General features: G+C 44.1%; 1 protein-coding gene across 1 annotated transcript; it reads left to right on the top strand.

The window, feature by feature from the left end:
- Positions 1–6,749: 6,749 nt before the first annotated feature.
- Positions 6,750–26,482, top strand: LOC119842654 (killer cell lectin-like receptor subfamily B member 1B allele A). Its single transcript, XM_038371048.2, has 6 exons — positions 6,750–6,858; positions 18,247–18,351; positions 22,764–22,913; positions 24,400–24,554; positions 25,677–25,789; positions 26,212–26,482. Exons 1-6 carry the CDS (start codon positions 6,780–6,782, stop codon positions 26,336–26,338), a joined length of 729 nt encoding a protein of 242 aa, XP_038226976.2. The 5' UTR covers positions 6,750–6,779; the 3' UTR covers positions 26,339–26,482.
- The last annotated feature ends 165 nt before the right edge of the window (positions 26,483–26,647 follow it).

Genomic DNA, 26,647 nt, shown 5'->3' with positions numbered 1-26,647 from the left:
CTACACCAAATATGAGCCCCAGGAGGATACAGGATGGGATGAAGAGGATTATAAGGGAAAATAGGAATGGAAAGAACTTGCAGCCAGAGAGAACAGGGGAGACACTGGAGAATAGCACTGTCACCAGGAAAAGGCAGGTCTATGTGATCGGGGACTCTTTATTGAGAAGAATAGACAGGCCTGTAACTAGAGCTGATCCTGAGAATAGAAGGGTGTGCTGTCTTCCGGGTGCTAAGATACGGGATGTAGACCTGAGGTTGAAAAAGATCCTAAAGGGAGCGGGAAAGAATCCCCTAATTATCCTTCATGTGGGAACAAATGATACGGCTAGATTCTCGCTGGAAAGTATTAAGGGAGACTATGCTAGGCTGGGGAAGACGCTTAAGGAAATTGAGGCTCAGGTGATCTTTAGCGGGATCCTTCCTGTTCCTAGAGAAGGGCAACAAAGGTCTGACAAGATTATGACTGTCAACAGATGGCTTAGGCAGTGGTGCTATAAGGAGGGCTTTGGGATGTATGACCACTGGGAGGCATTCACGGACAGAGGTCAGTTCTCTCGGGATGGACTTCATCTCAGTAGGGAAGGAAATAGACTTCTAGGATCGAGGCTGGCACAACTGATAAAGAGAGCTTTAAACTAGGAATTGGGGGGAGATGGATGGGAGATGTCCAGAAAATCTCCACGCCAGATTTTAGCATTGAGAGGGAAGAAGATGAAGTAAGAATGGATACAGCCGTGGGTAGGAGAATGTATATAAGGAGTGAGGGCGGTGTGGATACTAGTCTAATAGGTTATACTGGATGTAGAATGACTGTGCCTAATAGGGTACAAAATGTGAGCGAGGCCAAACAGCAAAAATTAAGATGTTTGTACACCAATGCGAGGAGTCTAGGTAACAAAATGGAGGAACTAGAGCTACTGGTGCAGGAAGTGAAACCAGATATCATAGGGATAACAGAAACATGGTGGAATAGTAGTCATGACTGGACTACAGGTATTGAAGGGTATGTGCTGTTTAGGAAAGACAGAAACAAAGGTAAAGGGGGTGGAGTAGCATTGTATATCAATGATGAGGTAGAATGTAAAGAAATAAGAAGCGATGCAATGGATAAGACAGAGTCTGTCTGGGCAAAAATTACATTGGGGAAGAAAACTAGTAAAGCCTCTCCTACGATAGTGCTTGGGGTGTGCTATAGACCTCCGGGATCTAATTTGGATATGGATAGAGCCCTTTTTAATGTCTTTAATAAAGTAAATACTAATGGAAACTGCGTGATCATGGGAGACTTTAACTTCCCAGATATTGACTGGAGGACGAGTGCTAGTAATAATAATAGGGCTCAGATTTTCCTAGATGCGATAGCTGATGGATTCCTTCATCAAGTAGTTGCTGAACCGACTAGAGGGGATGCCATTTTAGATTTAATTTTGGTGAGTAGCGAGGACCTCATAGAAGAAATGGTTGTAGGGGACAATCTTGGCTCAAGTGATCATGAGCTAATTCAGTTCAAACTAAATGGAAGGATTAACAAAAATAAATCTGCAACTAGGGTTTTTGATTTCAAAAGGGCTGACTTTCAAAAATTAAGGAAATTAGTTAGGAAAGTGGATTGGACTGAAGAACTTATGGATCTAAAGGTAGAGGAGGCCTGGGATTACTTTAAATCAAAACTGCAGAAGCTATCGGAAGCCTGTATCCCAAGAAAGGGGAAAAAATTCATAGGAAGGAGTTGTAGACCAAGCCGGATGAGCAAGCATCTTAGAGAGGTGATTAAGAAGAAGCAGAAAGCATACAGGGAGTGGAAGATGGGAGGGATCAGCAAGGAAAGCTACCTAATTGAGGTCAGAACATGTAGGGATCAAGTGAGACAGGCTAAAAGTCGAGTAGAGTTGGACCTTGCAAAGGGAATTAAAACCAATAGTAAAAGGTTCTATAGCCATATAAATAAGAAGAAAACTAAGAAGGAAGAAGTGGGGCCGCTTAACACTGAGGATGGAGTGGAGGTTAAAGATAATCTAGGCATGGCCCAATATCTAAACAAATACTTTGCCTCAGTCTTTAATAAGGCTAAAGAGGATCTTGGGGATAATGGTAGCATGACAAATGGGAAGGAGGATATAGAGGTAGATATTACCATATCTGAGGTAGAAGCGAAACTGAAACAGCTTAATGGGACTAAATCGGGGGGCGCAGATAATCTTCATCCAAGAATATTAAAGGAATTGGCACCTGAAATTGCAAGCCCATTAGCAAGAATTTTTAATGAATCTGTAAACTCAGGAGTAGTACCGAATGATTGGAGAATTGCTAATATAGTTCCTATTTTTAAGAAAGGAAAAAAAAGTGATCCGGGTAACTACAGGCCAGTTAGTTTGACATCTGTAGTATGCAAGGTCCTGGAAAAAATTTTGAAGGAGAAATTAGTTAAGGACACTGAAGTCAATGGTAAATGGGACAAAATACAACATGGTTTTACAAAAGGTGGATTGTGCCAAACCAACCTAATCTCCTTTTTTGAAAAAGTAACAGATTTTTTAGATAAAGGAAATGCAGTGGATCTAATTTACCTAGATTTCAGTAAGGCATTTGATACCGTGCCACATGGGGAATTATTAGTTAAATTGGAGAAGATGGGGATCAATATGAACATCAAAAGGTGGATAAGGAATTGGTTAAAGGGGAGACTGCAACGGGTCCTACTGAAAGGCGAACTGTCAGGTTGGAGGGAGGTTACCAGTGGAGTTCCTCAGGGATCGGTTTTGGGACCAATCTTATTTAATCTTTTTATTACTGACCTTGGCACAAAAAGTGGGAGTGTGCTAATAAAGTTTGCAGATGATACAAAGCTGGGAGGTATTGCCAATTCGGAGAAGGATCGGGATATTATACAGGAGGATCTGGATGACCTTGTAAACTGGAGTAATAGTAATAGGATGAAATTTAATAGTGAGAAGTGTAAGGTTATGCATTTAGGGATTAATAACAAGAATTTTAGCTATAAGTTGGGGACGCATCAATTAGAAGTAACGGAAGAGGAGAAGGACCTTGGAGTATTGGTTGATCATAGGATGACTATGAGCTGCCAATGTGATATGGCTGTGAAAAAAGCTAATGCGGTTTTGGGATGCATCAGGAGAGGCATTTCCAGTAGGGATAAGGAGGTTTTAGTACCGTTATACAAGGCACTGGTGAGACCTCACCTAGAATACTGTGTGCAGTTCTGGTCTCCCATGTTTAAAAAGGATGAATTCAAACTGGAGCAGGTACAGAGAAGGGCTACTAGGATGATCCGAGGAATGGAAAACTTGTCTTATGAAAGGAGACTTAAGGAGCTTGGCTTGTTTAGCCTAACTAAAAGAAGGTTGAGGGGAGATATGATTGCTCTCTATAAATATATCAGAGGGATAAATACAGGAGAGGGAGAGGAATTATTTCAGCTCAGCACCAATGTGGACACAAGAACAAATGGGTATAAACTGGCCACCAGGAAGTTTAGACTTGAAATCAGACGAAGGTTTTTAACCATCAGAGGAGTGAAGTTTTGGAATAGCCTTCCAAGGGAAGCAGTGGGGGCAAAAGATCTATCTGGCTTTAAGATTCTACTCGATAAGTTTATGGAGGAGATGGTATGATGGGATAATGGGATTTTGGTAAGTAATTGATCTTTAAATATTCAGGGTAAATAGGCCAAATCCCCTGAAATGGGATATTAGATGGATGGGATCTGAGTTACTATAGAAAATTCTTTCCTGGGTATCTGGCTGGTGAATCTTGCCCATATGCTCAGGGTTTAGCTGATTGCCATATTTGGGGTCGGGAAGGAATTTTCCTCCAGGGCAGATTGGAGAGGCCCTGGAGGTTTTTCGCCTTCCTCTGTAGCATGGGGCATGGTTGACTTGAGGGAGGCTTCTCTGCTCCTTGAAGTCTTTGAACCATGATTTAAGGACTTCAATAGCTCAGACATGGGTGAGGTTTTTCATAGGAGTGGGTGGGTGAGATTCTGTGGCCTGCACTGTGCAGGAGGTCAGACTAGATGATCAGAATGGTCCCTTCTGACCTTAGTATCTATGAATCTATGAACCCAGCAGGAACGGGCACCTCTGAATGTCCCCTTAAGAAAAGCACCCTATTTCAACCAGGTGACCATGAATGATATCACTCTCCTGAGGATAACACAGAGTGATAAAGAACGGATGTTGTCTGAATGCCAGCAAACATACACTGCAATGCTTTGTTCTACAATGATTCCCAAGTATGTGCTACTGGCCTGGCGTGGTAAAGTGTCCTACCATGGTGGATGGAATAAGGCTGCCCTCCCCAGAAACCTTTTACAAAGGCTTTGGGAGTATATCCAGGAGAGCAATGAATGCCAGGGCAAATTAATCATTAAACATGCTGGCTTTTAAACCTTGTATAGTATTTTAAAAGGTACGCTCATCAGAGGTCCCTTCTCCACCTGGTGGGTCCAGGAGGCAGCCTTGGGTGGGTTCGGGGGGTACTGGCTCCAGGTCCAGGGTAAGAAACAGTTCCTGGCTGTTGGGAAAACCGGTTTCTCCACTTGTTTGCTGTGAGCTATCTACAATCTCATCATCATCGTCTTCCTCGTCCCCAAAACCTGCTTCCATGTTGCCTCCATCTCCATTGAAGGAATCAAACAACAGGGCTGGGGTAGTGGTGGCTGAACCCCCTAAAATGGCATGCAGCTCATCATAGAAGCCCCATCATGTTTGGGGCTCTGACCTGGAGCGGCCGTTCGCCTCTCTGGTTTTCTGATAGGCTTGCCTCAGCTCCTTAAGTTTCACGAGGCACTGCTTCAGGTCCCTGTTATGGCCTCTGTCCTTCATGCTCTGGGAGATTTTCACAAATGTTTTGGCATTTTGAAAACTGGAACGTAGTTCTGATAGCACGGATTCCTCTCCCCATACAGCGATCAGATCCCGTACCTCCCGTTCAGTCCATGCTGGAGCTCTTTTGCAATTCTGGGACTCCATCATGGTCTGCTCTGCATGGTCACCTCTGCTGATGAGCTCTGCATGGTCATCTGCAGCTTGCCACACTGGCCAAACAGGAATTGAAATTCAAAAAGTTTGCGAGCCTTTTCCTGTCTACCTGGTCAGTGCAACTGAGTTAAGAGTGCTGTCCAGAGCAGTCACAATGGAGCACTCTGGGATAGCTCCCAGAGGCCAATACCATCTAATTGCGTCCACAATACCCCAAATTGGACCCAGCAAAACTGATTTCTGCACTAATCCCCTTGTCGGGGGTGGAGTAAGGAAATCGATTTTAAGAGCCCTTGAAGTTGAAAAAAAGGGCTTTGTCATGTGGACGGGTGCAGGGTTAAATCAATTTAATGCTGCTAAATTCGACCTCAACGCCTAGTGTAGACCAAGGCTGAGAGCTCTTCTGCTGCTTCCCTTCAAGATTGTTGATGTAACTTTAACCTGTGTCTTCTTTCAACCTGAACATTTATGGATGTTTAACGTGTCTTGTTTTGAATTGCACTCAGCAGCCTTACCTATAAATTAAGACAGATTTTGTGGGGGAGTTATTTCCTTGTTGTACATAAGATGGTGGGCTTTCAGTACAGTTGAGACTTGAAACTGTATAGTTGTACCATCAGCCTGCTAGTTAACGAATTGAGAATGATAGTGAGTGTTGTAGGAGATGCAGTGTACCAGCATATGACCAGTGCCCTCCAACTCTATTTCCCACTTGACATGACACTGTGTGAATGCAAACCTAACAGTTTTACTTTTTGCGGGCACGAATTTTATTGAACCAGTCTCAGTGCTGCCAACTCCCATGATTTTGTCACACATCTCATGATAATTATTGTTTTCCTTAAAGCCCCAGGCTCCTGGAGTCAAGTGGAGATGTGATGATTTCAGCCTTCATGCCTAAGAAAAGGTTTCTAGACCTCATGGCTGTGGAGAAAGGGTGCACTGGGGTCACATTTTGAAGCTAAGGGCTTAAAAAGCAGAAGGCAAATAAAGAACATCAACTATTATTTTTACGTAATCTCATGATTTTAAAGCCAATCTAATGATTTTTGGTGAGTCTGACTCATGATTTTTGAATATTTGGGGCTGGCAGTACTGCAGTCTATTGAACCGACTCTGACATTATTGGTCCTCAGACATGGATTCCTATCCTGAGAGGTGCTGAGTGCCCTGACCTCCCATTGATTTCAGTGGGAACTGAGGTTGTACCACAACTCCTGCATTCAGGTCCTGATCCAGCAGAGTTCCCTTTCCCTGGAGAAGGCAGTTCAGCCACCAAATGAAAAAGAGTTTTTCACTCACACAAGAGTTGAGTGGCAACAACAGAGAGAGAACTAGAGTGAAAGGCTTATATTAAAGATGGCTGCTCCACTGAAAGGTTAGGGGAATGCCAATTGACTATTTCCCTCTTTTATGCTTTAACAAGACTTTCTTGCCATGTGAATTTTCAGAGCTGCCATGCTAAATGCATCAGGGCTCAGGTTACTTGTACTACTGAAAAATAATTGTGCTTTTGAAATCCTAAACACCCTAGTGCAGAACAGCTCTGCTGTCCTGAGTGTTTTCAAGAATAACTCAGACTGGTTGCTAGCACATAGGCATTAATTTATTAACCTGGGTGCCAGGACTTCTCAAATCACCAGGGGAAAAGGAAGTAAAAAAGCTTCAAATAGATGACAGACACTTCCTGATTTTGGATATGTTAGCTCATATATAAATGGGGCTGTTCTTAGACTCCATCCTCTTCTGTACGTGCTCTCCCTCCTCTACACTTATCATGGCAGGTGAAATAGTTTATGCTGATTTAAACATTTTGGAAGCCTCTTCCAAACGTTTGCATCCAGCTCGGCACCTCAGTAAGTCTTTCATTTCTTAATTTTGTACTAATATGATCTCTCTTTTCAATTAGAAAAATGGAATCCTAATGTACTTTTTTATTATTTGAATTGCAGCACAGATAGCTTAGAAATAAGGTCTTTAGAACCAAGGAGCAGCTCTATATGCTATGTTCACAGAGAGGGACTTCTGAGAATGTGAAATCCCCTACTATTGTCAGAACTGGATACGGAAATTCTTTAAAGCATTATTACAGCATGCATTATGTCTGTATTAAAACAGCCATATCACTACAAGAGTAGCCGCTGGCAGCCTATATATATATATATATATATATACAATTACGAGTGCAATACAGTACGTTATTGTATGCCATCTTTCAGACATATTTGGAGGATTGAAGTAAACTAGTGAATCTACAATGTACTATAGTGGGATAAGTCAGAGGGATAAGGAGTAGGGCAATGGTCAAGTCTTGGGAAGAGTGAACAAAACAGAAGGAACCTGGGAGGCTCCAAGAACAGGAAGGATTTCATTGTCCCATTAGAGAGGATTAGAAGAAAAGAGGTGGGGAGATATTTAGGTACACTGTATCATGGAGCCTGTGTCACTAATAAGTGCAGAGTGAAGAATAAGGATTTACTGGCCTCTGGTTAAAGACCCAATGTTTATTTGAGGAGGTTAGGACCTGGGGCTGGAGAAAAAGGGAAATTTGGCTAATAGAGAAAATTACAAGCAACCATGGGATTTTGCACAGGATTCTGAAATGGGAACATATTCCCACCTTCCCTTCTATCTGTGAGTGCAGAACAGGAGTGGACATGTTTCATACCAAATTAATTTTGAAAAGTTGTAACTTAAAGGAGACTCTCAAGGAGGAACATAGTAGCAAGGATGAAAAGAGAGAGGGAAAATGAATATCAGAAATAATGAAGAAATAAGGAACTGAGCTAAATATTAATTTAAGGCAGAAGTTCTCAAGCTTTTCTATAATTTGATTCCATATTACTACAAGTTTTAGGGCACCCATCCATGTATCCAAAAAGAAAGGGACTGTGGTCACAGCCCCCTGAAACCTGTTTATGCCCCAGTGAGGCTAAGAATCCTTGACTTCAAAGGATGTAAAACGCAAGCATAAAAATTATAGAGCAATTTTTAAAGGATTTGCCAGAAAATTAGTATTATTTGAAACTTTAAAATCTTGATGATGCTCTTTTAGAACTGATAAATAGTGTAGATGTTAAATATCTCTTTTCAGGGTAGTACGGGGGAGTGATAACCCAGTAAGACTGTGGCAATTAGCCTTTTAATAGGAGTATTAAGCCCTTAGTTTTAAGAAATGATTTCAAAGTGGCAATGAACAAAACACAAATTAAAACTGATATTTGAATTTGACCTGTTAGTTTGACAAATGTAGGTCCATTACTTAACAGGAAAAGAGAGCAAATAAAGGATGACACAGAGAAAGTTGAGGTGTTTCATGCCCTTTTTGCTTCAGTCTTCACAAAAAAGATTAATTTGAAGCAGATACATAACACAATATTAACAACAAGGGGGAAGGATCTTGGGCTAGAATATGGGAAGAACATGTTAAGGAATGTTTAGATAAGATAGATGCATTCAAGTCAGCAGGGCCTAATTAAATTCACAATAGAATATTTAAGGAAATAACCAAAGCAATATCAGAATCATTAATTGGTTTTGAGAACTCATGGAGGATGGGTGAGGCCCCAGGGGACTGGAGAAAGAAAAACACAATACTCATCTTCAAAAAGAGGAAAAAGGAAGACCCAGGAAATTATAGACCAGTCAATCTAACTTTGATACCTGGAAAGATACTGGAACAAATTATCAAACAATCAATTTGTTCAGACCTAGAGGAGAATAAGGTGATAATTAGTAGCAACATGGAATGTCAAGCACAAATCATACAAAACCAGTCAAACTTCCTTCTTTGACAAGGTAACTGGCCTAGTGGCTGGAGGGAAGCAGTAGACATGATATATCTGGATTTTAGCAAGGTTTTTGACAACAGTCCTCCATGACAATCTCATAAGCAAACTAGGGAAATGTGGCTTAGATGAATTTATGAAAAAAATGAATGTACAACTGGTTCAAAGACCATACTCAGAGAGTAGTTAACAATGCTTCACTGTCAAACTGGGAGATCGTATCGAGTGGAATTTCATGGGTGGCTTTCCTGTGTCCAATACAATTCAATATTTTCATTAATGACTTAGATGATGGAGTGGAGACTAGACTAGTAAAATTTGTGAATGACAGTTTCTAGCTAGGAGTGGTGCAAGCATTTTAAAGGACAGATTTATAATTGAAAATGACCTTGATAAATGGAGAATTGGTCTGAAATCAACAAGATGAAATTCAATAAAGACATGCAAAGTACTACACTTAGGAAGGAAAAATCAAATGCATACCTCCAAAATGGCAAATAGCTGGCTAGGCACTAGTACTGCAGAAAAGGATTTGGTGGTTATAGTGGAACATACATTGAATATGAGTAAACAGTGTGATACTGCTGCAAAAACAGGCTAATGTCATTTGGGTTTGTATGAACAGGAGTGTCGTATGTACAGGCTTGTCTACTTGGGAACTTTACAAGCCCTTGTGTGCGTTAAACTAGGGTGTGATTCTACAGAGCACCAGCTTGCTGCACACTAATGTCTCGTCTGGATGCAGTTTGTCTGTTCTGAAAGTTCTGGCATGTGGTTTGGCTTAGTGTTCTTCCAGACACCGGTCAGGGATTGGCTAGGACCTGATATATTTAATCCTGCCTCAGCACAGTTGATAGACTAGATGATTTGTTAAAATCCCTTCCATCCCTACATTTCTGTGATTAATCTGTGTTTATACCACCTCCAATTATCAGAAAAAAATAAAGTTAATGAGGTGTATTACCTTTTTTCAGAGGTCTTTGGCAACAAATCAGACTTTTTGAACTTTTTTGTTTTGTGTTTTTGCCTTGCAAATTACTTTCCACATGGCAATTGAATTAATACAATAACAGTTATAAATATCTATTTCTGAGCTCAATGTTTTCTTCAAATAGTGGGTGTTAAAGACAAAAAGAGAACCCTGGAGTCTGATACTGATAATGTAATGCTTTTTGGCACAAAATTTCAGAAGACACTCTGTTACCGGCATAGGAGTTGTTCCCACAGAGGATTTTAGGAGTTAAGACGACACAGTGTTTCAGACATAGCGTTACTGTGGCAGAGGGTTTTCAGCAGAGGATTCACAGGACATGCCTCTTACAAAAAGAACCTGGCACATTTGACTGTCACACAATCCTCACTTGTGTAATGTTTTTCTACCATAATATTGGAGAGGTCCCTGCACCTTAATGCAGGACCTTCCTTGCCTTACCTGTCCTGATAGCTTGACAGGCTCCCTACATTGGGTCAGAAGGGGAGCTGATGGGTTGGGGTACAGATACAATCCAATTTCTCTCCTTACAGAAGGACGGGGGAAGTCTCCAAGGGGTTGCCGACAATAGCATCGAGATGTGGGAGGGCATCCTGAAACAGCTGTATGGTATGTGACGCAGTAGGAAATTGTGAGTGTTGCTGAGGAAGAAGGGGGCTATTTGGTGATCAGGTTAGGAGGCATCTCTTCTCCTGTCAGTGCTCCAGGTGTACTAAGCTCAGACTGCCTGCTTTACTTTTAAATTGAAATTAAAAATTCAGCCACTTGACAAAGTACAATTAGACGTTAATGTGGACATAAAGACAACGAGACATAGACACCATTATATGGTTAAATGTGGAGGCTGCAACTTTATTTAACTATTACCTAACTAGGGTAACTACCCAAACTACCCAGAAAGGTTGTTCCAGTGCGGCTCTCCAGTTGGCACGAATGACCTTGGTGTACTACAGACTAGAGGGTGAATGTGAAAGTCATGCCCCCTCTCCACCCTCACCCTGACTGGTAAGCCAGAGTCCCAACCCTTCCTCCATGCTAGAGATAGGAGAGACAAGATGAGGTGAGCCACAAGCTGCATGAGACATAGGGTATGTGTACAGTTCGAGCTGGCGTGAGATACCCAGCTTGAGGAGACAAACCCCGTACTAGTTCTGATCTAGCTAGTGTGCTAAAACTAGAGTGTATTTTAAAAAATAGTGTGTCTAGCTGAGCAGCAGGACGGGCTCACCACCCTGAGTACATCAGTATGAACCCAGCCGAGACCACAGGCACCTACTCAGAGTGGCTAACACCCCTCCTACTAGTCACGCTGCTGCTGCTGCAGCTACATTCTATTTTTAGGGCACTCGCTCAATCAGAGTTAGCACAGGGAACTGCTCCCCCAGCTCAAAGCATAGGCAAACCCCCGCACCAATTAATACTGTGCTCAGGACCATGGCCCAGGCAGACCACTAGGTTACAGGAACCTGTAAACAAACTCTTTCTAATCGACCAGCAACATGGGAACCTGTCAAAGTTGCAACAATTATAATCTAAACCCAGACCACCTTGATGCTGAATGGAAGGTGGAAAAAACCCACATGGCAATTTGCCAGTTCTGCCATATGGCAAATATCCCTTCCAGCCTCCAGACTGGTGATCAGCCTAACCCCTGGCATCACCAGCAATCCACCAACTATATTAAAGGTGCAACAGGGAGCTCACAATAGTTACCCCACATAGGTAACTTGAAGCACAGTCAGGTAGTTTAGACACTGGTTTTCTAGCAACAAAGGACAGGTCTATGTTCTATGCACCATGCATCTGGTAGGACTTAGCTAACTTGAATCCTTTACCACTCCTGGAGCTGGATACTGAATTTCTTTAATGCCCTGTGGTGCACTTTACTTCAGTGTAAATACAAACTGTCTAAGAAAATGTCATAGTCAGTGACAGGCTCTACATACAAATACAAGGGCCATGCTGTTATATTTTGACCCTCTTTTCCTTCAAATTCCTCAAGCCCTATCTCTGCTGTGATACCTACAGAAAAATCAGGCAATCAATGATGCCTAAGTTGAGTGATAGTTTGGAGTAACTGATTTAACTTTACCAAAGGAGGAAACAAATTTCAAAATTACTTTATTTATTTAGATTTAAAATAACAAAGATTTTTACCCAAGTCTCCAGGTATCGTAACATAATTATACAATTAAATTCACCATCAAACTGTGCACACAGCTAATCTCTGTAATGCCTGATCTTATTATTGTTATGCTCAGCCTCTCTCCCATTGTGTTCTGTACTCAGTGAGAGTGTCCCTGGCATGAGAAGATTATGATACTGTCTCTTAGGGCAGGTCTATGCTTAAAACACTACAGTGGTGCAGCTGCCTCACTGCCGCATAGCCAATGTAGCGCTTCAGTGAAGATGCTACCTACACTGATGGGAGGGCTTCTTCCATCTACTCCACCTCCCCGAGAGGCAGTAGCTATTATAACGGCAGAAAGCCCTGCCATCAACACAGCACTATCTATACTGAGGGTTAGGTTGGTGTAACTGCATCACTCGAGGTGTGGATTTTTCACACCCCTGAGTGACATTGTTATACCTACCCAATTTCCTAGTGTAGATCTGGCCTTAGTTAGAGTATAGGTTACTGCTACAGACTGGAACCTTTGGGTGCTACCACAATACAAATAAATCATATATTTCATAAACCTGTTTGGAGGATGCAAATGAACTATTGCAGTTACAATATACTATAGTAGAGTAAGTCAAATGGTAAAGACCAGTACATTTTGGTGAGTCTTGAGAGGAATGACTTGGTAGAAGGGATCTGGCAGGACTTCATTATTCTATTAGGAGAGGTGTGGGAGTCTCACAGTCCAAGGAGGAACGATGGGATTTGAAAATAGTTGGGGAACCAATTCAGTGCAGAGGGTTGTGGAGCTTGTGCCACTTTATGGGCAAAGTGTGGAGCGGGACAAGCCTACTGGTGTCTGTGCAGACAAGAATAAAGTCTAGTATCTGAGAAATACAGAAAATGGGGCTGGAGTAAAGGAGGAAATGTGGAAAGCCTGGTCCAGGGGGAATGATGAAGGCACAAAGGGATATCTGCTCCTGGATTCTGAAATGGTCAGGATGCCAGGGACATTTCCAAGACTAGGGTGTTCACATTTCCTGAGTGCAGAGATAAGCTATAAGACTCGGTATTTGTGGATCAGTTAAAGTTTGGGAAGTTGTGACTTAGAACAGATAGGAGGGAACCCGTGGTAAGGATGAGAGGAGATTGGGGGTGGGCAGTGAATATGCATCAGTATTTCTAAAATAACAAGGAAACAAGAAATCATGAATTAAATTTTAACATAAAGGATGTACACTTTTTTCTTAAAGGATTTTCTTGAAAATGGCTGGGTGTATTTGAAATGTAACTATATAAGTTATTTTACAAAACAGATATCTTTGGAGTGTAACTTCTATAGGTACATGAGCTTACGGATATATGTGAGAAAAGTTTAGATGATTATGTTGTCAGCCTCTATTTTTATTCTACGAACACTGCAGTTGCTAAATAAATATTAATATCCCAACTATGCTGTTACATAGGGCATATGGAACATGTTAATGTTGTACTGTAATTGGCCAAACTTGCAAGGCCTTACACTCAACTGGATGGCATTTCTCTGTCTGTCTGTTTGTAACACAATAACTGTAGAGTGCCACCGTCACACTGCTTGGTAAGGGACACAGCTAAGAGGGACAATCTCAGGTCAGACTGCCAAAATACAAGGCAAGTACCCCAGACTGTTGGTATAGTCTATCATAGGGTGACCAGATGTCCCAGTTTTATAAGGACAGTCCCGATATTCTGGGCTTTGTCTTCTATATGCACCAATTACCCACCACTTCTTGTCCCGATTTTTCACCCTTGCCATCTGGTCACCCTATTCTATCATAAGATTTCACCAGCCAGTAACAAATATGTGCTTCCAAAATACTATACTAGTTATCATGAAGCCACAGACAGTCCCTTTAAGCTCTACAGTCCCTGTTTACCACTCAGGCAAACTGGACTTTATGATAAAAGGTTATTAAAACCAAAAATCACATACATTGGGTTTCTCCAATCCCAGAGGATCAGTCACTTACCTCAGGTAATAGGCTGCTCAAGATTTTACCAAAATACAGTGCTGGTAGCCAATCCTTAGTAAACTAACTAAAGATTTATTAATAAAAAAAGAAAAGAGAGCTGGTAAAAGTTAAAGCAGACAAGATATATTACTGCATCAAGAAAAGGAGTACTTGTGGCACCTTAGAGACTAACAAATTTATTTGAGCATAAGCTTTCGTGAGCTACAGCTACAGCTCACGAAAGCTTATGCTCAAATAAATTTGTTAGTCTCTAAGGTGCCACAAGTACTCCTTTTCTTTTTGTGACTACAGACTAACACGGCTGCTACTCTGATTACTGCATCAGAATCTATGAGTCCAGTTGTTAGCAGAGGTATAATGTCAGCTAAACCTCTGTAGTCTCTTAGAGGCCTTTCAGGAATCTTTCAGGGCATCCCACTAGGGATCTCAGTTCAATAGCTTAAACTCTCCCTGTGCCAGAGCTGAGGCTTTGTCTACACTACACAGCTTATAGCAAAAGTCGGACAGTGTAGCCGCTGTGCTTCCACCCCACAACGAGCAGCATTCATGTTGCTGGCAAGAGAGCGCAGTTCACACTGACACTTGCCGCGGCAAAACTTGTGTCTTTGGGGCGGGGGGGGAGGAGATAGGGGGAAAGGGAGAAAGGGGGATGATTTAGCAGCTCTGAACGACAAAAGTTTTGTCACTCAATTGCCAGCATAGACATAGCCTCAGCAGATCAGAGATAACAGGGCCATGCCCAAGGTCCAGTATTTATCGCTCTCTTCATTGTTAAACCAAGGACCCTTGCTTTTTCCTTGCATGCACAAATAATCCCGTTACATTGATTTACATAATGTAATTTCTTGCCAGACATTGCAACAGGGACAGGTAGAAGAAGACATATTGAAGACCATACAGGTAACATTATTAGTTTTATGCAGTATACACACATCTTTGATCTTAAGGTTGATTGAGCACAGGACACATACATCATGTAAAGAGACATGAAAAAGATTTAGCAACTACAAGCTTAAATTTGGTTACATCTAACAGGAGGGAGGTAACTACAGACAAATGCAATTAGTATCTACTCTTGATTCTTACTAACACAAGTGAATGGGCCTATGTTTATAAGCACAATTAACATTGTTACTTACACACAGTAAATTAACACTCTTCGAGGTTGTGCCCTGAGCTGGCAAACTCTCAGCACCACAGCCACAGCCAATCAATTCTAATAGTTCAGGGAATGGCTAGAAATCAGTGTGCAGAACCCTATTACATTTGGGCAAAATCGATAAACCATACTGGGGTGGAAGCGGAAAAATGGGGGACATGGTCATTTCTTTAGCACAGCCACAGCCTCTGGCATTTTTGCAATTGTCTATAGATCAGAGAACTGGTTGATGGCACCCATTAACACCTCTCAGCATAAAACCCCTAAATTCTGCCCATCCTCCCAATAGAATTCAGCATGCTGATGCTCTGCATGACTCATGTCCCAGACAGATAGAACGGGTTGCCAGCAAGGCCTTATAAGGGACATCCCTTCTTTTTCATTTCTGTACAAGATCAGGAGTTGCTGAGTGCTGCAAAAAAGCAGCAAGAAATACCCCTGGTGAATGCGGTTGAGTGCCGATTATTGTTATTTATTAATAATAATAATAATAATGATAATATTGGGAGGAGGGGTGGGGCGGGGGTGCTAAGAAAACAGTTCCTTAGTTTTTGAAATACAATTTTGACAACCCTAGACAGAAGAGACATAATGATGGTTGGAGGGGAGTGTGAAGGGGACAATGGAGGGGCATGGTGGAAGGAGGTGTGCACACAGCTTCTGGCCTGGGAGGAAAATGGGAGACTTTTGTATGGGGCACAGGGGGAAATGGGGTGCAGACTGAGCCGCTGCCATAGAGGGGAGAATGTGGGAAAGGGGGGCCTGAGGGGAAAGGGGAGAAATGGGGGCACATGTAGACTCCTACATGGAGGGAAATGGGGGTTGCTGGTCTGGGAGGAGAGGGAAAGGGGGTGTACTCAGAACCCCTGATGGAATGGGGGAACATGAGTGGAGAAAGTGGAAAATGGAAGGAGGACAGAGCCCCTGGCATGGTTGGAAGTGGGAGGAAGGGGTCATGCGGGTGCACACAGCATCCCTGTCATGAGGGGAGAATGGGGGACATGGAATGGGGAGGAGGGAGGAATGAGGGAAACACAGAACTGCTGACATGGGGAGAAATGAGGGACTCTGGTGTGGGAGAAGGACTGCATGGGGGAAAGAAAAGGGGACACTGGTATGGGAGATGGGGGAATGGAGGGCACAGATCTCCTGGCAGGGGACAATTGAGGGAGCTGCAGGGAATCCCTGCAATACAGGGAGGTGAAGGGGGCATCCATGGAGCTTGTGGGGGGAATAGAGAGATGGAAGGAGCCCCTGATGTGTTGAACAAGCTTGGCTGACAGATGCTACAAAGTGTGCAACCCTCCGTTATATTCAGCTGTTCTATGTCACTATGAACATGTGCACTTATTTGGTATAAATCCAGTGACTCTGACTTCCTTGATATTGTTGCTGTTTTGCCAAGCGTTAGCAGACTTTAGGCCTGGCAGGTCAGTTTCCCATTGGAGGTGAAATTAGTGATCCGGTTTCAAGCTATTGTCTTAGTGGAGCTTGTTACTTACAAAACACCGACCTGGCTGTCCTTGAACAGAGGTGTAACAGACTGAACACAGGTAACTCCTTTGTGCAGAAAGGAAGGAAAGACTTGGGGGTTGCAGAGTCCATCCTGCATTCACCCCACAGCCGTGGATCTTGCAGCTCCAGTCTGCAAGGCTGGAGCTGCTTCAGGCATTGTGATCTCCTGCTCAGGAGCACAGTGGTGCCATTCAGGCTTGGCCCAGTCTCTCCTCAGTCATGATGACAGGGCTGGTGACAAGTCAAATTTGCGTGAGTGGCACTACGAACCTGTGTGCCGGGTCACAATGCCACTCACACAAATTCAGCTCAGCTGCCCCCTGTCAGGAAGGCCGGGCCAAACCTGACCAGCACTGTGACCCTGGAAGTCACAACACCCAGAGTGGAGAGTAGAGCCCAGGGATAGGAGATGGGATAGGAGGCGCAGATGCTGCTGCTGTGAAATGTATGGTGTACCACTACTAGTTACACTAATGTATATATTCTTGAAGAAGTTTATGAGGAAGACTAAGATCTTGATTTATAAAGCCTTTATAGTCAGCATCCTCCTTTACAGCAGCAAGACATGGATCTCATATAGCAGGCAAGAAAAGAGACTCAATAGCTTCCATCTGTGGTGCCTGAGATCCATTCTAGACATTACCTGGCAAGGTAAAATTACTAATGAAGAAGTGCTAATGAGGGCACAAATCTCCAGTCTGAGAGCTATTATCAAGAACAACCATCTTTGTTAGTTAGGTCATGTGCATAGGATGCAAGACGGAAAACTTCCTAAAGACATCTTATAATATGGTGAGTTAGAGAGTCAAAGACAGAGAGGATGTCCAAAACTTAGGTTTCAAGACCCCTGCAAAAAAGACCTAAAATGCTTTGGTATTGAGCCACAGACTTAGGAAGCCCAAGTGAAAGATCATTCAAGTTGGCAATCCGGTCTGGAGATAGGCATCGCAGAACATGATAAACGTGGCTCTCTACACTCAAAACAAAAAGACAGAGTAAAAAACGAGTGACTAGCCATGGACAACAAGAAAACACCTTTCGTTGCACTCGATGCGATAACATCTGTTTGTCCAGAATTGGTTTTTATAGTTATCAAAAAAGCTGCAGCACCAACTGTGACCTCACATCCGCAACACCAAACGTCTGTAAAGATGATCGGAGCCAATACTAATGTGTATATTGTGTATTGTGGGTAAGATGTTTAGTAAGTCGTGTGGCTTTTGCACTAATGCTATTTACTGTGTTGTAACAGGCCATTGAGGTTTACAAATGTGTCCTGACCCCAGAAAGGTTAAGAACCACTGTCTGGTCAACACAAAGCCTGAGGGGACTGATGCAAAGACTCGCCATATAGCATGGTCAAATATGCACCACTCTAAGTGGGATAGAACCATGTTGCTAAATAACTGACAGTAGAAATTTGTTAGTATTGTCTTCACCTTTGCAGTATTTTGCTCTGTTTCTTTATGGGGTGCCCTAAGAGTGACGTGGCCCTTAACTGACAGGTTTAAAAATATTCCTAGTATTATGTGAGGACTGAGAAGGAACACAAATGCCCGTTCAAGGATGCTGCACGGGTTCCACAGGACAGCAGGTGGCCATTATTATTTCTTGCACTATGTACTGAAGATATTTCACTAAACCCTGACTCTTCCAGATCATCATCTACAACAGTGTCCCCGCTGGCATTGGATCACTGCAAGGCTTGGAGCAAGTGTGATCCTCATCCTGCTGGGAGCTGTGATAGCGATAAGTGTTTGGGGTAAGCAGTTCAAAATTAATTTGTGCAAAATGCGTCACCCTGAAATTTCCCCTTCCTGCACATTTCTGATTCCAGCGCTTTTGTGAATAATATCCTGGACTCTTCATTATCATCACAAAGGGAACAATATCACACGAAGAAGGTAGTGTTAGAACTTGATACATGAGCCCTATGTAATCCAGCTCTCACAACATCACTGTTCAGTGTGCACAGGGAAAAGTGGAAGACACCTTATAATGTGTAATAAATGAGATTTTATCTCTTTCTCTGTCATGCTCTCTCTCTCTGTCCCAGTTCTCAGTTTGATAGTGACAGTATGTAACAGTTTATTACACACATTCTCATTCTCAAAAAGAAAAGGAGTACTTGTGGCACCTTAGAGACTAACAAATTTATTAGAGCATAAGCTTTCGTGAGCTACAGCTCACTTCATCGGATGCATTTGGTGGAAAAAACAGAGGGGAGATTGATATACACACACAGAGAACATGAAACAATGGGTTTATCATACACACTGTAAGGAGAGTGATCACTTAAGATAAGCCATCACCAGCAGCAGGGGGGCGGAAAGGAGGAAAACCTTTCATGGTGACAAGCAAGGTAGGCTATTTCCAGCAGTTAACAAGAATATCTGAGGAAGAGTGGGGGGTGGGGTGAGGGGGAGAAATAACATGGGGAAATAGTTTTACTTCGTGTAATGACTCATCCATTCCCAGTCTCTATTCAAGCCTAAGTTAATTGTACCAGTTTGCAAATTAATTCCAATTCAGCAGTCTCTCGTTGGAGTCTGCTTTTGAAGCTTTTTTGTTGAAGGATAGCCACTCTTAGGTCTATAATCGAGTGACCAGAGAGATTGAAGTGTTCTCCAACTGGTTTTTGAATGTTATAATTCTTGACGTCTGATTTGTGTCCATTCATTCTTTTACGTAGAGACTGTCCAGTTTGGCCAATGTACATGGCAGAGGGGCATTGCTGGCACATGATGGCATATATCACATTGGTAGATGCGCAGGTGAACGAGCCTCTGATAGTGTGGCTGATGTGATTAGGCCCTATGATGGTGTCCCCTGAATAGATATGTGGACAGAGTTGGCAACGGGCTTTGTTGCAAGGATAGGTTCCTGGGCTAGTGGTTCTGTTGTGTGGTGTGTGGTTGCTGGTGAGTATTTGCTTCAGATTGGGGGGCTGTCTGTAAGCAAGGACTGGCTTGTCTCCCAAGATCTGTGAGAGTGATGGGTCGTCCTTCAGGATAGGTTGTAGATCCTTGATGATGCGTTGGAGAGGTTTTAGTTGGGGGCTGAAGGTGATGGCTAGTGGCGTTCTGTTATTTTCTTTGTTGGGCCTGTCCTGTAGTAGGTGACTTCTGGATACTCTTCTGGCTCTGTCAATCTGTTTCTTCACTTCAGCAGGTGGGTATTGTAGTTGTAGGAATGCATAATAGAGATCTTGTAGGTGTTTGTCTCTGTCTGAGGGGTTGGAGCAAATGCGGTTATATCGTAGCGCTTGGCTGTAGGCAATGGATCGTGTGCTATGATCTGGATGAAAGCTAGAGGCATGTAGGTAGGAATACCGGTCAGTAGGTTTCCGATATAGGGTGGTGTTTATGTGACCATCGCTTATTAGCACCGTAGTGTCCAGGAAGTGGATCTCGTGTGGACTGGTCCAGGCTGAGGTTGATGGTGGGATGGAAATTGTTGAAATCATGGTGGAATTCCTCAAGGGCTTCTTTTCCATGGGTCCAGATGATGAAGATGTCATCAATGTAGCGCAAATAGAGTAGGGGCATTAGGAGACGAGAGCTGAGGAAGCGTTGTTCTAAGTCAGCCATAGTTTCGACCTATCTAAACTACTACATGCCACAAGGGGCCACAACAATGGTTCCCATAACCCACCCAGCAATATTGTTAATCTATCCAACTATACTCTTAGCCCAGCAGAAGAATCTGTCCTATCTCGGGGCCTCTCCTTTTGCCCCTCCACCCCCACGAACATGATACAGTTCTGTGGTGACCTAGAATTCTATTTTCGACGTCTCCGACTCAAGGAATATTTCCAACACACCTCTGACCAACATATTAACCCACAGAGATCTTCCTACCAACACTACAAAAAGAAGGATTCTGGGTGGACTCCTCCTGAAGGTCGAAGCAGCCTGGACTTCTACATAGAGTGCTTCCGCCGACGTGCACGAGCTGAAATTGTGGAAAAGCAGTATCTCTTGCCCCATAACCTCAGCCATGCAGAACACAATGCCATCCACAGCCTCAGAAACAACTCTGACATCATAATCAAAAAGGCTGACAAAGGAGGTGCTGTCATCATCATGAATAGGTCGGAGTATGAACAAGAGGCTACTAGGCAGCTCTCCAACACCACTTTCAACAAGCCATTACCCTCTGATCCCACTGAGAGTTACCAAAAGAAGCATTTGCTCAAGAAACTCCCCGAAAAAGCACAAGAACAAATCCGCACAGACACACCCCTAGAACCCCGACCTGGGGTATTCTATCTGCTACCCAAGATCCATAAACCTGGAAATCCTGGACGCCCCATCATCTCAGGCATTGGCACCCTGAAAGCAGGATTGTCTGGCTATGTAGACTCCCTCCTCAGGCCCTACATTTCCAGCACTCCCAGCTATCTTCGAAACACCACTGACTTCCTGAGGAAACTACAATCCATTGGTGATCTTCCTAAAAACACCATCCTGGCCACTATGGATGTAGAAGCCCTCTACACCAACATTCCACGCAAAGATGGACTACAAGCCGTCAGGAACAGTATCCCTGATAATGTCACGGCTAACCTGGTGGCTGAACTTTGTGACTTTGTCCTCACCCATACTATTTCACATTTGGGGACAATGTATACCTTCAAATCAGCGGCACTGCGATGGGTACCCGCATGGCCCCACAGTATGCCAACATTTTTATGGCTGACTTAGAACAAGGCTTCCTCAGCTCTCATCCCCAATGCCCCTACTCTACTTGCGCTACACTGATGACATCTTCATCATCTGGACCCATGGAAAAGAACCCCTTGAGGAATTCCACCATGATTTCAACAATTTCCATCCCACCATCAACCTCAGCCTGGACCAGTCCACACGAGATCCACTTCCTGGACACTACGGTGCTAATAAGCGATGGTCACATAAACACCACCCTATATCGGAAACCTACTGACCGCTATTCCTACCTGCATGCCTCTAGCTTTCATCCAGATCACACCACACGATCCATTGTCTACAGCCAAGCGCTACGATATAACCGCATTTGCTCCAACCCCTCAGACAGAGATAAACACCTACAAGATCTCTATTATGCATTCCTACAACTACAATACCCACCTGCTGAAGTGAAGAAACAAATTGACAGAGCCAGAAGAGTACCCAGAAGTCACCTACTACAGGACAGGCCCAACAAAGAAAATAACAGAACGCCACTAGCCATCACCTTCAGCCCCCAACTAAAACCTCTCCAACGCATCATCAAGGATCTACAACCTATCCTGAAGGACGACCCATCACTCTCACAGATCTTGGGAGACAGGCCAGTCCTTGCTTACAGACAGCCCCCCAACCTGAAGCAAATACTCACCAGCAACCACACAACAGAACCACTAACCCAGGAACCTATCCTTGCAACAAAGCCCGTTGCCAACTCTGTCCACATATCTATTCAGGGGACACCATCATAGGGCCTAATCACATCAGCCACACTATCAGAGGCTCGTTCACCTGCGCATCTACCAATGTGATATATGCCATCATGTGCCAGCAATGCCCCTCTGCCATGTACATTGGTCAAACTGAACAATCTCTACGTAAAAGAATAAATGGACACAAATCAGACGTCAAGAATTATAACATTCAAAAACCAGTTGGAGAACACTTCAATCTCTCTGGTCACTCGATTACAGACCTAAGAGTGGCTATCCTTCAACAAAAAAGCTTCAAAAGCAGACTCCAACGAGAGACTGCTGAATTGGAATTAATTTGCAAACTGGTACAATTAACTTAGGCTTGAATAGAGACTGGGAATGGATGAGTCATTACACAAAGTAAAACTATTTCCCCATGTTATTTTTCCCCCCACCCCACTCCCCACTCTTCCTCAGATATTCTTGTTAACTGCTGGAAATGGCCTACCTTGCTTGTCACCATGAAAGGTTTTCCTCCTCCCCCCGCCCCCCGCTGCTGGTGATGGCTTATCTTAAGTGATCACTCTCCTTACAGTGTGTATGATAAACCCATTGTTTCATGTTCTCTGTGTGTGTATATCAATCTCCCCTCTATATTTTCCACCAAATGCATCCGATGAAGTGAGCTGTAGCTCATGAAAGCTTATCCTCATTCTCAGTTTGCTAATCCCTAAATAATAGTTGCCTCTCATGCTCATGCTGTTCTGAAGTTTCTCAGCTCAAAGGATGTCTGAATTCACGGGAGAACAACAGTACCAGGGAGAGCATCATCCATCAATCCAACTGCAGCACTGACCTAAAAGGTTTCCATGCCCACTTGAAACAATTTGTGTGTGAATCATCCCACAACAACCCAGCAGGTAACGTCAGCGCCTTCTCTCTCCGCAGCTTCCTGTATTGTAATGCCATCTAGTGGTCAGCTAGAGTAACCCAGTGCAGGACACAAACCACTTCAAAACTACTTCTAGGGCAGCTGGTAGCGACTCCTAAGTTGAGGGTCCCTGACGCCTCCATTGTAAAAGGGTCTTGTGGTATCTTTGAGGAGCTCTCACCCTTCCCTTGTTCGAAGCAGGCCTTTGAAATGGGGGGGGTGAGGGGCCCTCATGTTTTCTTTGGCCCATGAAATTTCATCCAGGTTTTGCTGAGATGGGAACCTTGGAAGAGCCGCCATTTCCCTCCTTGTTTGTGATTCTCAGGAAAACTCTGTAGAGTGAAAAAATAACAGTCAAAAGTGCTGGGCTCACCTTGCCACAGCAGCACACCCTGCACTGGGAGCGACCTGAGCAGATGCAGGTGGAGGTGGGGAGGGGTGAGAGCTGGGCCAGGCTCCCCCTCACCCAGCACATGGCCCCAGTAGTCTATCAACCCCTTACTCCCAGGAACATCACATAGGTTAGAAGCTCCTCCTGGGGAAGGACAGAGAGCTGGCTGGGCTCCCTTTGACCACTCAAGCCTATTCCCTGCCCCCATCCCTCACGATAACAGACTTTTCCTTTAACCAGCAAGCAGAGTTATTCCTGTTGCTGGAGTGGTAGTAGTGTGGTGTGATACTGAAGATCCAGGTTCCAAACACTGCTGCTGATTCAGGCTGGTGCAGTTCTTCCAGCTACAGAATTTTTTTATGTTTTTTAAAAACTAGGAAATTAAACACAATACTGGATTAAGGGAACACAAAGATTACAAAGCCAAGTTCCCGAAAGTTAGGAAATGCCAAATTATCTGCACAACCTTAATTCAGTTACCCGCACAACCTTAATTCAGCTCCCATTTGTGTGTGCCTTATGATACGATCTTTATTGCATAATTATCTACTATTTTTATCTCAGGGCTGCTGCCTCATTCAGTGCGCAGGCCTATTTGGTTCCATGTCCATGATGGCTTCCCAAGCATTCAGTGTACTGGATGACCTCACAATCAGGCTGAATTACAGCTGCATGGACAACCATGAATGTGGCATTTCCAATTTTGACTTTGCAACCTAAATAAAGTTCTTTTATATGTAGTATTATCTCCCCGCAACTGGCATGCAGCCATCTCTAAGGGGAAATGCAATGGCTGTTAAGCAGTGCATAGGAACACTACGCTAAAGGGGAGGAAGTGAAGGAGGATTCCATTTGAGCCTGACCTGCGTTAGCCCGTGCTATTTCAGGACTGAGGTACTCACAGCTTCACCAATATCCCTCCCTCCCAGCCTGCAGCACCTGTGATGAGTGGAATGTTGGACCTGTCCTCAAACAAAGCCAAGGCAATAGCTCTGCTGGAAACGTTGAGCCTGAAGGCCTGTGCATGAGTGTAATGCAGTTCAGAACCTTCAGCTCCATTAAGCGTTTCCATTTCCCCCTCCAGAGGGATCAGGGTGTAAGCTCTGCCCCCCAAACTGGCTGCTGCACAGGGACAAGTGCTACTGGGTGTCAAAAGAAAAACATCCGTGGAACAAGAGCCGCGATGACTGTTCAAGGAGGAGATCTCGGCTGTTGGTGATCCGGGACCAGGATGAGATGGTAAATAAAACTTGTCCTGGGGATATGAGCATCACTAGTAATAATGAATACACAAAACCAATGTGTTGTGTGTCTGTCAAGGTTGCTCTATATCAGGAGTGGCCAAACTTACTGACCCTTCGAGCCACATACAACAATCTTCGGAAGTTCGAGAGCCGGGGTGCTCCTGCTGGGACTCAGGCTTCATCCCTGCAAGGAGGGGGACAGGAGGGGGGGTGACTCAGGGCTTCAGCCCCACAGGAGGCACCTGCCCGGGCTCCAGACATCAGCCCTGCTCCTGCTGAAGCTCTGAGCTTAAAGAGGTGCACCCTGCAAGGTATAGGCCTGAGGACCCCCCTCCAAACTGGGCAGGAAGCCAGAGTTGATGCGTGAGGGGGCACACGCCCCCGATTTTCCCCAGCGTTTGCTGGCCCCACTCAGTCACATGGTGCCGCTGGGCACAACTCCCTGCACTGGGAGCTGCGGCTGTGGGGAGAGGCAGGGACAAACAGCTGGGAGCTCCTTACTGCAGCTCCCAGCTGTTTGGCGTTGCCTCTCCATTCATAGCTAACACCTGGGAGATGCATGGTGGGGGCACTGAGGTAAGAGGGGTGACAGCTGGGAGGGAGGGGGCTTGACTCAGGCTGTTGGGAGAGGGAGCCCCCCTACTCTCAGCAAGCACCAGTCGCCTGTAGCAGAAGCCCCTCTTAGCCCCACCACCCCACCGCAGGGCAGAAGCCCTGAGCTCCCCGGCAAGTCTGGTAGGTGGAGAATGGGTGTGGGAGGGAGCTCTGGGAGCTGCACTTTAACTGTAAAGAGATGCCTGTGGCTCACAAGCCACAGTTTGGCCACCCCTGCTCTATACATACCCACACACACTAAAAAGCAAGGAAATGAAAAGTTAAGGCCAGCAACAGTACATAACCTGTGCCCTGCCACCCAGCGGTGGACACCTCACCGATAGCATGACCACAAAGACTGTACCAAGGCCGAATTCTGCACCAGTCAGGACAGAAACTAAACAACGGGCCCACGGTCACAGAGGGAGTCTGGAGAATTAAACCCAGTGCCCAAAGTCTCTAGCTAGCCCCTTAACCCCAACCCCTCCTTCCCCGTCACTTTGTTCTTCCATGTCATTTACAGACTTTCATACAAACTACTTCCAAAGACACAAATCACATCTGGCTTGGACTCAGTTTTACATCCCCAGCGAAGAAATGGACTTGGGTGAACGGCTCCCTGTTCAGTCAAACACTGTGAGTGTTTTTATCCCATGAGTCCATGTGAGATGTACAGCAGGAGGCACAGGGTTGTAGCTTTCCAGCATTGGTGAGAGCAGAGGCTACACATGGGCACAAGAAATATTCAGTGCTAGGCACGACACGCTGCACAGAGAGGAGATGAATAGAGTCCTGAGCCTCATTCAATGGCTTCCGCAGCAGTTGGGCTAATCCTGAGGGCTGGGTTTTGTAATATGGACAAGCGTTTTCAGAAATAGATCAAGGCCAACCAGCTGCTACAAAAGGGTCATGTGCTAGGAAGCGTTTTATCAATTAGGGCTCTGTAGGAAGAGTTCAGCAGTTAAGGAAGAAATTTGAGAGGTGTGTCCGATGAGGAAAAGCTGCTAAACATCTTGTTCAAAAATTCTAAACAGGGATTTATTTATTTTGTTTCCCAGGTTCAAGTTAGTGGATCCTGCTGAAGGGAAATGTGCGATGATAAAAACCGATGGGATTCAGTGTGACATCTGCACTACAGTCTCTAAATGGATTTGTGAAAAAGATGCTCTCCTCATTAGACAGTGACATTAATTACCTGTATTTTCTAAGTATGAACTATAAATGTTCTTTATTTTCAGTCTGTCACATGAACGACGAATATTGAAGGTGAGCTTCAAAGACAAAAATTAGGCTCATACCCCGCCCGACACACCTTTTCTAAGGTGGATAAAGACACATTTTCACAAAAGGAGGCTGTCATAAATATAAAGGGAAGGGTAAACACCTTTAAAATCCCTCCTGGCCAGAGAAAAAACCCTTTCACCTGTAAAGGGTTAAGAAGCTAGGATAATCTCGCTGGCACCTGACCAAACTGACAAATGAGGAGACAAGATG

This window comes from Dermochelys coriacea, chromosome 14, assembly GCF_009764565.3.
Source record: "Dermochelys coriacea isolate rDerCor1 chromosome 14, rDerCor1.pri.v4, whole genome shotgun sequence".
NCBI lineage: Eukaryota > Metazoa > Chordata > Testudines > Dermochelyidae > Dermochelys > Dermochelys coriacea.
This window is presented reverse-complemented; position numbering and strand designations above follow the sequence as displayed.